The sequence below is a fragment of the Sebastes umbrosus genome, chromosome 18, assembly GCF_015220745.1.
Source record: "Sebastes umbrosus isolate fSebUmb1 chromosome 18, fSebUmb1.pri, whole genome shotgun sequence".
Classification (NCBI taxonomy): Eukaryota; Metazoa; Chordata; class Actinopteri; order Perciformes; family Sebastidae; genus Sebastes; species Sebastes umbrosus.
The window spans coordinates 3,647,023-3,664,047 of record NC_051286.1 but is presented as its reverse complement, the minus strand read 5'-3'; the positions used below and the strand labels follow the sequence as shown (position 1 = coordinate 3,664,047).

At 42.5% G+C, this 17,025-nt stretch overlaps 1 protein-coding gene across 3 annotated transcripts; it reads left to right on the top strand.

Annotated features, from left to right (window-relative positions):
* Positions 1-382: 382 nt before the first annotated feature.
* Positions 383-16,869, top strand: LOC119477480 (inverted formin-2-like). Of its 3 annotated transcripts, XM_037751576.1 has the most exons (24): positions 383-530; positions 3,309-3,449; positions 3,622-3,883; positions 4,056-4,171; positions 6,691-6,850; positions 7,009-7,042; positions 7,129-7,270; positions 8,600-8,732; positions 9,365-10,006; positions 10,462-10,592; positions 10,697-10,758; positions 11,226-11,328; positions 11,418-11,503; positions 11,787-11,887; positions 12,557-12,627; positions 12,902-13,009; positions 13,215-13,285; positions 14,090-14,219; positions 14,344-14,508; positions 14,609-14,693; positions 14,901-15,023; positions 15,686-16,150; positions 16,231-16,284; positions 16,388-16,869. In XM_037751576.1, the coding sequence occupies exons 2-23, from the start codon at positions 3,321-3,323 to the stop codon at positions 16,281-16,283; spliced, it is 3,372 nt and encodes a 1,123-aa protein (XP_037607504.1). In that variant the 5' UTR covers positions 383-530; positions 3,309-3,320; the 3' UTR covers position 16,284; positions 16,388-16,869. The 3 variants fall into 3 exon arrangements, with proteins under 3 accessions (XP_037607504.1, XP_037607502.1, XP_037607503.1); XM_037751574.1 differs by having other exon boundaries at positions 16,231-16,869; XM_037751575.1 differs by lacking the exon at positions 383-530 and adding an exon at positions 2,099-2,230 and having other exon boundaries at positions 16,231-16,869.
* Positions 16,870-17,025: the final 156 nt, after the last annotated feature.

Sequence of the window (17,025 nt, the reverse complement as noted above, 5' to 3'; positions counted from 1 at the left end):
ACGACTTTTTTCTTGTAAATTTATGACTTTATTCCCATAATATTACAACTTTTTTTCTTGTGAACTTCTGACTTTATTCTTATAATATTACGGCTTTTTTTCATAAACCTATGAATTTATTCTCGTAATAAGACTTTTTTCTCTTAAATTTGTGACTATTCTCATCATATTAGGAATTTTATTCTCGAAATCTCAGATTTTTTTTTTTTCCTCAATGTGTCCCTATGCGATCGTAGAAAACAGCTTACACTGTATATTTAACTTGTTGATGCTCCTCCCTACTTCAAACAACCGGAGTTATATTTGTAACTTTTATTAGAACCCAGCGGACACGCCCGCGCGCAGATGATGTGGCGGCTGGTACCGCGCTGACCTCTGACCCCGCCCACATCCTGCGGCTGTGATTCAGAGCAGAGAAGAAGTTTCTCAACTTTCACTACTAACCGTTAAAAACCCGCCCTCCGGATACAGAGACAATCCTCCAGTTATCACGGTAAACAGACAGAGACTCCTGCCCTCCGGTAATCACGGTAAGGACATAAATATAAACATATTTATGAGAAACAATCATTTAAAAGAGTAGAGTTCATGTGATGGTCAAACATCTGTCCGAATGTTCCTGTCGCTGCCGAACTTGATCTGAAAAACTATCATTTTAAACCTTATTAGATCTTTGTTAAACAAACACTCCTCTATTAATTTAAACTAAAACACCATCTGAATCAGTTTTCTCCACTCTGTCATTCGGCATGTGTTAAATCAGTCCGACTTTCTTATTCAAATAAAATAAACACTTTTAAATCTGCTTTGCCCGCTACTAACATTACCCGAATCCACCAAAACAAACAGCGGTGCGCTGCAGACAACCGCGTCATTTAAGGTGTTTAAGAAAGTAAGTTTAATAGTAATGAAGAAAATGATGATGCCGAATTGACCAGGATACTCTCTGTATTCCACCAGTATTTAAAGGTATGTTGTACCTTCTGTATGCTTTTGTTGAAGTGCCAATGGACATTAAATACTGTGAGTTTTAAAGGGAGTCTGGTATAGTTCATATAGAGGTCAGTCAGCTGGGTGGGTCAGACAGAAACCACACTCTGAACAAAACACTGTTTAATGCTGATATAATAATAATACATGAGCTATTGATCCAACATTGTGAAATATAACAACTATCAATAACTGGACTAAAATACACACCTTTTATTTTTAAAATCCAGAGCAGATGAGTTCAGTCTGCTGTTTCCTTAAATCAGTAAACATGGACTTTGTGACAAAGATAAAGTGAATTCAGTCAATTTTCTTCTTCTTCTTGTTCTTGCGTCTCAAAAGTCACATTACTGTTAACACTAATATTAATATCTAATGTCTATTTAAGGGTAACATTTAATGTGATTCTTCACACTAATAATTTTACACTTTACACAAATATTTTTTGTCTGTAATTTGAGTTTTTAAAAATCGTTATTTTAACCAGTAATTTCTTATCAAAATATTAACAAAATACATACAAAATATACACAAGATACATACAAAGTACATGCAAAAAAAATACACACAAAATATAAACAAAATACACAGGAAATACACACAAAATACGTACAAAGTATACCCAAAATATACATCAAACACACACAAAATATACACAAAATGTACATCAAATACACACAAAATATACACAAAATGTACACAAATTACATACAAAGTATACACGAAATGAAAACAAAATACACACAAAATACATACAAAGTATACACAAAATGCACACAAAATATACACAAAATGCATGCAATGAATATGCAAAATACACAAAAATATACAGTTTACAGAAGGAGAGAGATGAAGGTTGAGTCAGCCGTCGTCAGAGTTTCAAACATCTGATTTGGAGTCAAAGAACAGAAGTTATTTATTGAACAGTAAACCTGCAGGAACTGAACTCATTAATAACACTGAAAATAAACAGGTTCTATTCTCTGATTTTACTGCATTTGTACTTTATTTAAATCTGAATCATTTGTATTTTATTACACTTTATAACTTGTTTTTAAGTGCAGTATAAATGAAGTTATAAATATTACTTCATCAGACTGTTAACTCGGCTCCACCTCGGCTGCCATGAAGGAATTTCTCCACCCACACTGTCCGTCATCACACCTGCATACACTCACCTGGGTCATACACTCACCTGAGATGCAACACCGCGCTCTTTTATATCGTGATTGAATCAAATGTAAGTAATAATAATAATAAATTTGACTTATATAGCGCTTTTCAGGAACTCAAAGACGCTTGTGTTGATCAGGACAGCGTTTATTCTTTAAACCTCCTATATTATATTATTTTCATTAAACTCCAGTAAAATAAACTTTATTTATCTGGAGGGAAACTGATGTGCAGCACTTACAGAACAAAGAATTAAAGAGTGCAAATAAATCAAAATATAAACAATAAAGATTCAATAAGGTGCAAAAACCAAATGTACACAATGACGGAAAAACAGTTCATAGTAATTTAATGAAATATAAAAACAGTATCAGATGATTTATTGAGTCTAAAAGTGAAAGCTATTTAGTTTATTATATATATTATAATGTCATTTAGTTATTTATAGTTATTTACTTTTTATATGTGACAAAACAAAGTAGTAACAAAGCATTTGTTTTTATTTTCTGCTTAAAGAAATTAAACAATTCAGATTATTTTTCTGTCAATAAATCAGCTGATCGTTTTCAGCTCATTTCAGTCTGTGTGTCTTCAGTTTGTCGATATTTAAATAAAACCAGCAGAAAAAAATCATGTTTTACTGCAGAAACACTGAAGAAGAGTTCATCAACTCGACACAAAGACGTATTTATGAAGTGAAATACCACACAGTCACAGGACAATGACAGTTTGTCTCAACGCTGAAGATCTGCTGACTCAAACATTCTTCTTCAGTGTTATTAAATTATTATTATTAAATCCTCCGTCAGCGCTTTGCTTCAGTTCACGGGACATTACTGTTTTTAAGAGGCTGTTTTAGCGAAGGCAAAACTGTCATGGCCATTTTCAAAGAGGTCCCTTGACCTCTGACCTCCAGATATGTGAATAATAATGTGTTCTATGGGTACCCACGAGACTCCCCTTATTGGATATGGACTCATTTTGAATCAGGAATTGTTTTGAGATGAATCGTGACCCCCAAGAATCTAAATCGAATCGTGAGATATCGAAAGATTCAGACCTCTGTTTGTCTTGTTTAGTATTTATTTCATAATAATCATAATGGACTTTTTTAAGATCAATAAAACCCCTCAGTCTCTCTGCAGCTTCTCGTCGTCATGGCAGCCAAAACCAAATGGGGGGCGGTGAAGGAACGCATGACAGGAACTCCCGCCGACGACCCCGATGCCACGCTGGAGGCCAATCTGGAGAATGCCGACCCCGAACTCTGCATCAGACTGCTGCAGGTAGGACTGCTGACGCCTGGTGGACACTGCAGGGAACTACACCCACAACTCTAGTTGTGTTCTACTGTTAAAGGACCAGCAGCCTCTTATTGTGTTCAAACATCAATATGTTGTTAATATCTGGTATTGATGTGGCAGCACCCGTCTCTGACCTCTCCGTGACCCCCTTCAGGTTCCCACGGTGGTGAACTACTCTGGTTTACGGCGGCGGTTGGAGGCCAGCGATCAGGCCTGGATGGTGCAGTTCCTGGAGCTGCGGGGTCTGGACCTTCTGATGGAGGCGTTGGAGCGTCTTTCCGGTCGCGGCAGCGCTCGCATCGCCAACGCTCTGCTGCAGATGACCTGCGTCGCCTGCGTCCGAGCCGTGATGAACTCGTCTGAAGGACTGCACTTCATCCTGCACAACGAGGGCTACGTCAGGACGCTGACCCAGGGTGGGTTCATCAGGTTTCTGTTTTCCACCTTCCGTCCATTGGTTCCGCTTTCCATCCATCGGTTCCTCTTTCGTTCCATATCCCATCCTTCGTTTTTCTTTGGTTCATCAGGTGAATTAACATTCCTGACTCATGCTGTTATGTTGTCTGTCTCTGTGTTCTCCTGTGTCAGCTCTGGACACGTCTAACGTCATGGTAAAGATGCAGGTGTTTGAGCTGCTGGCGGCCCTCGCTCTGTTTGATCCTCAGGGTCACCACCTGGCCCTGGACGCCCTCGACCACTACAAGGTAACTACAGGTCACCTCAGAGAGAGTCAGCTCGTCACTTTAAAGGCTCACGACGCCCAAATCTGAACATCTTTTTCTCAGATCTGTCCATGCAGATAGTTTAGCTTTTATTTATTGGTGATTTCTGACAAGTGGAGTATAATTTAGTTTACTAAAGTATCAGTAACAACGGTTCAATCGCTGGCAGGATCAAATTATAGTGAAAGAGCACCACTACAGCAGCACCAGACTACAATAATAAAAGCGGTAACTTCCTTCGACCTCTGCAGACTCAAATGAAGTAAATATATCGATGCTGGCATTAAAAAATCGATTTCAAAATAAATTTAAAAATCACGATACTTAGGTGAACCAATTTTTTTCCCACCCCTAGTTGATACTAGAGGAGGAAATGATGCCAACTTGACTCCAACATATTTGCTTACTAGTCTAGTTGTGGGAATGCTGATTCAGCAGTATTGTTCTTCTAAGGTTTATTCAACTTCTTCAAAAAAAATTTAACGACTTATAGTTTTTAAAGGTTCATTTGGTCAAAATACTATTTCTGTGCAAGCACTTATAGTTTTAAAGGTGTGTTTCACCCAAATACTACTCTGTCTGTCTGTCTGTCTGTCTCTGTTTGTGTTTAGCAGTGCAGTTCATCTGTCTGATTTACATACAAAGCATTTCTTCTTTCCGCCTATTCAGGAAAATTCAAATTGTCCACTTTTGACAGTATTAGAGTTTAGCTTCCAGCTTTTCAAGCAATGTATTTCAGCTCTTAGCTTCTTTAGCTAATGCAGTTCAGCTTCCAACCCTGCCAGTTGTACATTTCATCTTCTAGGGTTTTCAGCAGTGCAGTGCAACGCATTTGAGCTTTAACATTTTTAGTCAAGTCATTTCACATTTCTGCATTTTCAGCAATACCTTGCATTAATTTCAGCTGTCAGCATTCCCACGCATTTTCAGCAGGAAATGCATTTTCTAGTTAGTTTATATTTCTGTGGTATTTTGCTCATTTTGTGTTTGTCTCTATAGCAGAACATCTAAATATTTAAAAGATTTAAACAAGGCTCTGAAGTCACTGCTGCACGTTTTAATACATCTAAAACCAGATTGAGCTGAAACTTGGACACTGCCGTGTGAACAGGTTCATTATCAGCTCTTACATTTTCTTTTTGTTATCAGTTATCAGTGAGTGTGTATCAGCAGGGTGTAGCTACGGATATGACTCAGAACAAACATCTCCGATCACTTCGAGATGTCGGCGTGTTCCTGGCATCGGCTTCGCCCAGGCTTGTTTTCACTCGTTCTGAAAAAAGAACCGTGGCGTGATGGGATACCATCATCAAGTGGGCAAGACCTTACCTGTCTTTCCTCTCCGGAAGAACAACAACGGTCTCTTCCAAAAAATGCAAAAACCCCCTCCACATATCAGATATCTGCCCTCATGTCAGCTGACGATGTTTTATAACTGCAGTTCACCCAAAAAACGCACATGTCATTTAGAAATACTAGATGTTAGTTTTATTATATATGGATAAACCTCTATAGTCCGATAAGATGTATAATAAAGTAGTTATATTTAAAGTGCCAATGAAATGAATTTCATTTAAATACATTTTTTGTTAAGTCACTGAATGAGGTAATATATGGAGGACGAAATATGCAAAAATAAATGAATAAATAAATAAATTACTCAAATATAAATTATAAATACATAAATATGCCATTAAAAGTAGCAAAATAATAATAAAATTAAATGTAGTAATTTAGTAATTTTTAAAAAATATGACATAAATTATATGATATATTTCTGTTTTAATTTGCTTTTTTATTTATATATCTTTGTATTAATTGTATTATTAATTGTATTGTATTCATTTTTAATTTCAACTTTTATTAATTTATGTATTTATTTTTATAAATTTTTAAATGTATTTATTTATTCATCAATCAATCAATAAATACATTTATCAATTATTTAATGACTACATATATTTTTAATATTATTTTTGCTACTTTTAATGGCACATTTATGTATTTATCGAGTCATTTATTTATTTATTTATTCATTTATTTTTTTTATTTTGGCAGGTTTCGTCCTCCATTGTAATACAATGGTGATTGAGTGATGATGTTCACTGATGAAAGTATTGCAATATTTATATATTTGCAGTATTCGCCCACAAAGTCGTACAAAAGTAAAACTATAATATTTCTATTCTATTGTCATATCCTACTGAAATGTCTTGTGTTGAACAATAAAATATTATAAAGATAATAAGCGTTTTCAGTCCAAAATGGCGGCAGCGGCTGTTGTAAAAAAAAAAATTGGAGTTTCATCTATTTGCTTCTACTGTATACTCTTTGGTTAAACCTTCTTTACCATGTTCACCATCTTAGAGTGTTAATAGGATAAGAAATAAAAACATATTATTATTTTCATCAGAACCTTTATAAATTATGTTAAAGTTTTAAAGTTGTTTGTGTTTTGGTGAATCTAAGCGAGCTGTTTGACGTCCTGTGTTTGTGTCCAGAGTCTGAAGAAGCAGAAGTATCGCTTCAGTGTGATCATGAACGAGCTTCACGGCACCGATAACGTCCCGTACATGGTGACGCTGATGAGCGTCTTCAACGTCCTCGTGTTGGGACAGGAAGACCTGAGAAAGAGGGACCGACTGAGACAGGAGTTCATCGGTACGACAAATCCTTCAATATTTAAGGGGCCGACAAGGTGTCCATTAAGTCCTGATTATGGACACCCTGACGGGCGTTGTCCACGTCCCCTCTAGACATTTTATGTGAACTCCTAAACTTAAAGTTCAAACTGCTCCTACGCTAACATGTTGTTACAGGACTGCAGCTGCTGGATGTGCTGCCCAGACTGAGGTACCGATTCTATTAATACAATCTCTAATAATCAATAATCAACGTGTCCGTCAGTGTGTGACCTCCGTCTGTCTCTCGGTCTCCAGGGAGACGGAGGACGAGGACCTGAACATCCAGTGTGATGCGTTCGAGGACTCTCTGACGGAGGACGAGGAGGAGATGGAGAGACTGTACGGAGGCATCGACATGAGCAGCCACCAGCACGTCTTCACCTCGCTCTTCACCAAGGTAACCTACACCTACACCTGCACATAACACCACCTACACCTGCACATAACACCACCTACACCTGCACATAACACCACCTACACCTGCATAATAACACCACCTACACCTGCACATAACACCACCTACACCTGCACAATAACACCATCTACACCTGCACATAACACCACCTACACCTGCACAATAACACCATCTACACCTGCACATAACACCACCTACACCTGCACATAACACCACCTACACCTGCACATAACACCACCTACACCTGCACATAACACCACCTACACCTCCACAATAACACCACCTTTACCTGCACAATAACACCACCTACACCTGCACAAAACACCACCTATGCCTGCATAATAACACCACCTACACCTGCACAATAACACCACCTACACCTGCACAATAACACCACCTACACCTGCAAAATAAAACCACCTACACCTGCACAATAACACCACCTACACCTGCACAATAACACCACCTACACCTGCAAAATAACACCACCTACACCTGCAAAATAAAACCACCTGCACAATAACACCACCTACACCTGCAGAATAACACCACCTACACCTGCACAATAACACCACCTACTCATTCTAAATAACACCACCTACACCTGCAAAATAACACCACCTACACCTGCACATAACACCACCTACACCTGTAAGATAACACCACCTACACCTGCGCAATAACACCACCTACACCTGCATAATAACACCACCTACACCTGCATAATAATACCACCTACACCTGCACAATAACACCACCTACACCTGCACAATAACACCACCTACACCTGCATAATAACACCACCTACACCTGCATAATAACACCACCTACACCTGCAAAATAAAACCACCTACACCTGCACAATAACACTACCTACACCTGCAAAATAACACCACCTACACCTGCAAAATAAAACCACCTGCACAATAACACCACCTACACCTGCACAATAACACCACCTACACCTGCAAAATAACACCACCTACACCTGCACAATAACACCACATACACCTGCACAATAACACCACCTACACCTGCACAATAACACCACCTACACCTGCACAATAACACCACCTACACCTGCACAATAACACCACCTACACCTGCAAAATAACACCGCCTACACCTGCATAATAACACCACCTACACCTGCATAATAACACCACCTACACCTGCACAATAACACCACCTACACCTGCACAATGCCTGGTCTAGTATACTGCAAAATACATAATTTTAACCGTTGATGCCAAACCTCATTTTGTAAAGATTATCTCTCTACCTGTTTTCCCCCCCTCCCTCTCTGTCCAGGTGTCCAGCAGTCCGTCCTCTGTCCAGCTGCTGTCCATCCTTCAGGCCTTGCTGTTGGTGGATCCGGACAGATCTGAGATCTGGTTAGCTCTGGAGATGCTGGCTGACAGAGCCACGCTGCTGTCCCAGGACGGTGAGTCCGACCACCCTTACAAATAGATCAATGATCAGGATGTTGTCCTCAGAGTAGAGGTCTTCATGGGTCCACTTCACGAATCTGAGAAAATCAATACTCGATATGGAACCCAAGTCGGACCAGGTTCAAAATAGTCTAATCCGCTTAGATCGGGTCTATTTGGACCAGGTCTCTCTTCTTTGAAAATCCGTATGTTGTTCCGATACCAGTATCTGAAATGTGTCTGATACTGCCCCAAACATCGGGATCGAGTATCGGCGAGTACGCCAATCTATGCGCAGATCCGATTTCATAATTTATTAACCCAGAAAAAATCAACTTGTTTTACTGGAAATCAATTCTTCTTCTTTACTGCTCCAAAACAGTAGCCTTCACTGTGCTGTCACCTTGGATGTATCATGGCTGCCACTGGCAGCTACTGTTTTAGAGCAGCAAAGAAGAACTGATAGCAGTTAGTTTGTCACTTGACGATAGCAAACAACAACGGTGTGGTGCTGGTGGAGAGTGAAACGAGAGCGATGGAAATGTAGTAGTGTAGTAAATAGCTGTTAAATAGTAATAATTATTATAACAATTATATATATCTCTTTGCCAAAAGGTCCTCACTATGCAGCCTGTGTGTTTTATAGACGATTTAGATTCTGCTGACTCACTGCTGGAGAGGCTCCTCCCACAAAAGTTCCTCTCAGCCAATCGCAAGAGCCGAACCGTCGACAGAGCGGTTCAGACTCGACTACCGGACAGTCCTTCTACTACGCCATGGGCTCCGTCCTGCCCCTTGCTTGGAATGGGAGCTCCACCCCCTGCTCCGCCCTTACTTGGAATGGGAGCTCCACCCCCTGCTCCACCCTTACTTGGAATGGGAGCTTCACCCAGTCCTCCCCTCTTACTTGGAATGGGAGCTCCACCCCCTGCTCCGCCCTTACCTGGCATGGGAGCTCCACCCTCTGCTCCGCCCTTACCGGGAATGAGAGCTCCACCCCCTGCTCCGCCCTTACCTGGCATGGGAGCTCCACCCCCTGCTCCGCCCTTACCTGGCATGGGAGCTCCACCCCCTGCTCCGCCCTTACCTGGAATGGGAGCTCCTCCCCCTCCTCCGCCCTTACCTGGAATGGGAGCTCCACCCCCTCCGCCTCCCCCTCCTTCAGGTGACATCATTGAAGCCCAGACAGCTCAGAGTCTGGGCAGGTCGTATTACAACCCCACCCCCTGTCCCACCCTCCGTATGAAGAAACTGAACTGGCAGAAACTCCCGTCCAGAGCGGTGACAGGTGAGTGTTGTGAGGTTGGAACATGTTTAATACCTTTGTTACGGCCCGGCTCTCCACACAACGAAAGCTAGTTAACGTTAGCTGTTAGCAGCCGGTAGGTCTAACACAGAGCTGGACTTACTGGCTGCTAACAGCTAACGTTAACTAGCTTTCGTTCTGCCGATTTCAACACGGGAGATGCCATTTACATTATGATGCATTCAGGCTCTAATCAGTAAAAATGAGAGCGAAGGTAAATTCTGGTTGAAGTTAGAAGGTAACACGCAAATTGCGAAACTCTCGCAAGATGGTTACGGTTAGGCATTGACCTTGAATGTTTTTATTGGTATCAACTACTAAAGTTCTGGCATCCCTAACCTTCAGTAGTCCGTCCTGTGTGGACTGGGTCAGATCCAAGACTCTGGTCTTCATACGTGGGTCACTGAAGATGTATTTATGTCCACGTCTCTCTGTAGCTCATCAGTCCTTGTGGACGTCGGCGTCTTCAGATTCGGTGGAACCAGATTACTGCAGCATTGAGCAGCTCTTCAGTTTTCCTCCAACTGAGACCAAGATCAGAACCAAAGCCAAGACTGAGCCCAAAGAGGTACAACAGTTATAGAGTATAGAGACATGTCCTCAGCTGCACGGTCGAGGACAGACAGACAAATTAATGTCTAGTCAGTCCTCATCCGTTAACTTCGTCCACAGATTTCCTTCATCGATGCCAAGAAGAGCCTGAACCTCAACATCTTCCTGAAGCAGTTCAAATGGTGACCAAAGGCTTCATGCTCTACCTGTCCATTTCACACCTGTCATTTTATTTGTCCTAATTGTCTTCTAATTGCATCACTTGTCCTTCACCTGTCCCATCCGTCTCACCTGTCCTTACACACACTCAACTAAAATTTCACACCTGTTACCTTGTCTTAACTGTCTTTTATTGTCCTTTGTGTTCTACCTGTCTGTCACACCTCACCTGTACTAAACCTAACCTTGTTCATGTCTCACCTGTCTCACCTATTTGTTCTGCTCTTTACCTGCCCTAGCTGTCCTCCTACTGTACCTGCTTCACCTGTTGTCTGTCCCTTGTTGTCTCACTTGTCCATGACCTCACCTTTTTCTGCCTCACCTGTCTTTCTTTCACCAGTTTCACCTGTCCTACTTGTCCTGTACTTACCTGACTTGTCCATCACACGTCCCCCATGTCTCACCTGTTTCCTGTCTGTCTCTCCTGCAGTTCCCATGAGGACTTTGTGTCTCTGATCCGGAGAGGAGACAGGTCCAAATTTGACGTGGAGGTTCTGAAACAGCTGATCAAACTGCTGCCGGAGAAACATGAGGTCAGAGGTCACAGTGACACCTGTCCTATACCTGTCCTTCATCTGTCTTTTACATGTGTCATACCTGTCTTTCACCTGTCCTTCCTCAGGTAGAGAACCTGAAGTCTCACCAGGTGGACAAGGACAAGTTGGCGTCGGTGGACCAGTTTTACCTGCAGCTGCTGAATCTCCCCAGGTAGGAGAACGACGCCACCTGATGTCTTCAGATAAGAGACACACCTGGGATGACTGGACTCATGTCCTCATGTGTTCATGTACTCATGTGTTCATGTGTTCATGTGTTCATGTATTCATGTACTCATGTGTTCATGTGTTCATGTATTCATGTACTCATGTACTCATGTGTTCATGTGTTCATGTGTTCATGTATTCATGTACTCATGTATTCATGTACTCATGTGTTCATGTATTCATGTACTCATGTAGTCATGTACTCATGTATTGTGTGTGTGTTCCAGTTACTCTCTGAGGGTGGAGTGTATGTTGCTGTGTGAGGAGAGCAGCGGTCTGTTGGAGACTCTGAAGCCCAAAGCTCAGCTGCTGGACCGAGCCTGTTACAGTCTGTAAACACACCAGTACAATACACTCTAATACACACTAAATACACCCCATTACACACTATACACACCAATACACACCATAAACACACTAATACACACCCAATACACACTATACACACCAAACACACACAAAGACACTCTAAATACACACTAATACACACCAAATACACACCAATACACACCAGTATACACCAAATACACACCAATACGAACTATTCACACCAAATACACACTAATACAAACTATACACACTAAATACACACTAATGCACACCAATACACACCAGTATACACCAAATACACACCAATACGAACTATTCACACCAAATACACACTAATACAAACTATACACACTAAATACACACTAATGCACACCAATACACACTAACACACTAAATACACACCAAATACACACTAAGTAAGTGATAATGTACAGCAAGACGGTCATTATAGTGAAATAAACCCCGACGTTGAAGGGCTTTATTTCACAACAATGACCGGCTAGCTGTTCATTATCTCACTACTTCCTAAAGAAAATAGGTAGTATTGAACAAGACTGTGTAATGAATGATATTATTTATATAGAACTGTGTTGTGTTGTGTTGTGTTGTGTTGTGTTGTGTTGTGTTGTGTTGTGTTGTGTTGTGTTGTGTTGTGTTGTGTGTCCAGGTGTGAGGGAGAGCACTCGTCTGCCCAGCTTCTGTAAACTCATCCTGAGTGTTGGAAACTTTCTCAACTATGTGAGAATATTCATTCCTTCAATATAACGACAGAAATAAATGATGAATTGATGATGTCACATACTGATCACGTCAACAGTGTTGTTGTTTATATATTTATTAATATAAGTCGGAGGAAGTTTGATGTGAATAAACAAATGAAATATTTCTTTAATGGTCAAACACAATAAAACCTCAGTCAGTCAGCTGAAGATGTCAGATGCCATCTAATCTGATGTGATGTCACTTGTTGACCTGTGATGTCATCAGTCATTGTGTGATGTCATCATATCAGGGGACTCACACGGGGAACGCTGAAGGTTTTAAGATCAGCACTCTGCTCAAACTGACAGAAACTAAAGCCAACAAGTCCAGAATCACCCTGCTGCACCACATCCTGGAGGTAACACAGCCTACTGGTCATACTGGTCATACTGGTTTCAATCACTCCTGGAACCTTTTCAATGACTATTGGACTTTCCCCTGTAATTATTATAGATTTAATAGCTCTCATTGTGCATTGTGTTGCTGCACCTCTTCATTAAAGCTATATTATAACTCTGCTGCTGTTGTTATTGTTGTTATTGTTGTTTGTCTGTGATGAACAGGAGGCGGAGCAGAACCATCCGGACCTGCTGAACCTGCCGGATGATCTGGAGATCTGCGAAAGGGCTGCTGGGTAAACAGATCAGAGAGTCAACTCTCTGTAACTCTCTGCTGTGGCCTGATGTTGGGCTTATGTTGGGATGAAGTCAGCCTTATGTCGGGCTGATGTTGGGTTGATGTTGTGCTTATGTCAGGTTGATGTTGGGCTGATGTTGGCCTGATGTTGGCCTGATGTTGGGTTGACGTCGGGCTGACATCGGCTTGATGTTGGGCTGATGTCAGGTTGATATCGGGCTGATGTCGGGCTGATGTTGGGTTGATGTTGTGCTTATGTCAGGTTGATGTTGGGCTGATGTTGGCCTGATGTTGGGCTGACATCGGCTTGATGTTGGGTTGATGTTGGGCTGATGTTGGCCTGATGTTGGGCTGACATCGGCTTGATGTTGGGCTGATGTCAGGTTGATATCGGGCTGATGTCGGTCTGATGTTGGGTTGATGTTGGGCTGACGTCGGCTTGATGTTGGGTTGATGTTGGGCTGATGTCCGGCTGATGTTGGCCTGATGTCGGGCTGATGATGGACTGAGGATGGGTTGATGTTGGGCTGATGTTGGGCTGATGTCGGCCTGATGTCGGGCTGATGTCGGGCTGATGTTGGGCTGATGTCGGGCTGATGTTGGGCTGATGTCGGCCTGATGTGGGCCTGATGTTGGGTTGATGTTGGGTTGATGTTGGGCTGATGTCGGCCTGGTGTTGGGCTGATGTCGGGTTGATGTGGGCCTGATGTTGGGTTGGGTTGATGTTGGGCTGATGTCAGCCTGATGTCGGCCTGATGTTGGCCTGATGTTGGGCTGATGTTGAGTGTGTTTGTGTCTGCAGGATGAATCTGGAGTCGATTCAGTCTGAAAGCAACACTCTGATGAAACAGCTGAAAAACTTTGAGAAGAAAGTTTCGAGTCCGTCTGAGGAGCTGAAGGAGCTGAAGGATCAGTACCTGTCGACCATACAGGTAGAGCAGAGCAGACTGCTCTGATTCATCTTTATTAGGTATATTATATTTCATGTTCACATGTAGATGTTTCTGTGTATTTACCTGCTCTTTGTCGTCTTCTTCTTCTGTGTTGTATTTTCAGGAGAGCTTGCAGGCATGTGAGCAGTTGCAGCAGCTGTTGTCCTCAATTGAGGACCAGAGGACAGATCTGTCCGTCTACCTGTGTGAGGACAGCAGCACCTTCTCCATCGACGAACTCCTCAACACCATCAAGACCTTCAGAGGCCTGTTCCTCAAAGCCATCAAGGTCAGCTGGACCTGTCCCCCTGCTAAGCTTGATGCCCCCGCCACCGGGATCAGAGGAAGATGATGGATCTAATCACCTCCTGATGTTTTTTATCCGTCAGGAGAACGAGAGTCGCCGGCAGATGGAGAAGAGGAGGAAACAGCAGGAGGAGAACCGGAAACTCAAAGGAGACACCAACAAGATCAGTGAGTCAAACTCTGTAATTCAGTCTGACCTCTGACCCCTGTGGGTACGCTGTCATGTGACTAAGTTTTAAATAATACACGTCAAATCCTCTGAGGCCAGCAGCCAATCAGATCGCTGCCTGCAGAGCCCACTGAACACAGAATATTACAATGACAAAACATCTGGACTAAAAACATCTGGATGTTCACGATGTCTCTGTCCTCCAGTCAGGAAGGACGTGTCCAACCAGGACGAAGGCTGCATCATCGACAACCTGCTGGCTGAGATCAAGAAGGGCTACAACCTGAAGAAGACCAGACCACGAGCTGAGAGGGGCAGCAGAGTCCACGGTGAGGACTGTGGGGGACTGTAGTGGACTGTGGAGGACTGTAATGGACTGTAGTGGACTGTGGGGGACAGTGGAGGACTGTAGTGGACTGTGGAGGACTGTAATGGACTGTAGTGGACTGTGGGGGACAGTGGAGGACTGTAGTTGGACTGTGGGGGACTGTGATGGACTGTGGTGGACTGTAGTGGACTGTGGTGGACTGTGGTGGACTGTAGTGGACTGTGTTGGACTGTGGGGGACTGTGATGGACTGTGGTGGACTGTAGTGGACTGTGGTGGACTGTGGTGGACTGTAGTGGACTGTGGTGGACTGTAGTGGACTGTAGTGGACTGTGATGGACTGTGGTGGACTGTAGTTGGACTGTGGGGGACTGTGGTGGACTGTGGTGGACTGTAGTTGGACTGTGGGGGACTGTGGTGGACTGTGGTGGACTGTAGTGGACTGTGGTGGACTGTAGTGGACTGCAGTGGACTGTGGTGGACTGTGGTGGACTGTGATGGACTGTGGTGGACTGTAGTTGGACTGTGGGGGACTGTGATGGACTGTGGTGGACTGTAGTGGACTGTGGTGGACTGTAGTGGACTTTGGTGGACTGTAGTGGACTGTGGTGGACTGTATGGACTGTGGTGGACTCTGTGTGTTTGACCTTGTTGTCGTCATCAGATCATCCTGCGGGCATTCAGAGGTCGTCTGCGGTAGACGAGTCTGACTTGTCTTTTTCCAGCCAATCAGAGAAGCTTGCAAAACCACCAGGGGCAGCCCAGAACCCCTCAGATCCACAGGCTGAAACAAGACCAGAACCAGAGTCAGCTGAGACTGACGAAGGCCCCCCAGAGACCCAAAACCCCTCTGAACCCTCCACCCCTACTGCTGCTGCTGCTGACACCGAGCCGGACCAGATCCGGACCATAGTCCAGGACTCTGAGGAGGATTCTGTCTGCCCTGAACCAGAGACCAGATGCAGAAGTCCTGCAGGAGACGAGGAGGACCAGCTCAGACCAGAGGAGTCCGGAGAACACAAAGAGGAGTCTGAGTTTGAAGAGATCACATCGTTCGAAGTGAGAACAACCGAAAACAACGGTGATCCAGATTCTGGTGCAGCAAAGAGGTCCAGAACCGGTCCAGCAGGTAAAGTCTGAACTGTGTAGTGACCTATTGCTGATGATGTCAGACTAAGTAACCAATCAGAGCGTGTGTTTGATCTGTAGGAGCAGACGGCGGATCTAAACGCAAGACGAAGAAAGGATGTGTGTCACACTGAGGTGAGGTCACCGCTCTGACGGAGAGCCTGAGAGGCTCAGCTCAGGGCACAATAACCACCGAGTGTGTTTCCTGCTGATTTCTTCTTCTGTGGTTCCTCTCCAGGTGAAGACCATAAACACTGGTCACATGTTTCTGTCAGTCTGACAGCTGATTGGCTGATGACAGTTTACCTGAGTAGGTGTGATGACATTCAAACAGCTGGAAACCTTCTGATAAGTTGATTGATTGATGATTGATTTCTGATCAAAGTGTTAAAATCTTTATTCTGAATAATGATAATAATAATAATAATAATAATAATAATAATAATAATAATATAATATTAATAATAATTATAGGTATTAGTATCATTGTTGTTATTGTTATTATTATGATTATTATTAAAAAATTTAATAATAATCATAATAATAATAATAATAATATGTATTATTATTAATATAATAATAATAATAATAATAATAGTAATAATAGACCTGTAAAGCTGCTGGTCCAGTCTGAAGTTGTGTTTCAATCTTGATTTCACTGTAAACTAATCAATTAGTCCATTGACGACTTCTATCAGTTATTAAAAATCTTTGTGATGATTTGTTGTGTTTCTGTCTGTGATGGTAAATTGATCAGTTATTGGTTTTAGATTGTATTTGGATTATATTTGCATCTTCTGTTGTTTAATTAAAGTGTTATATAGTGACCCATCAGCCAGCCTGGAGCTCTAACTGGGACCCTGGGTCCTCAGGGAC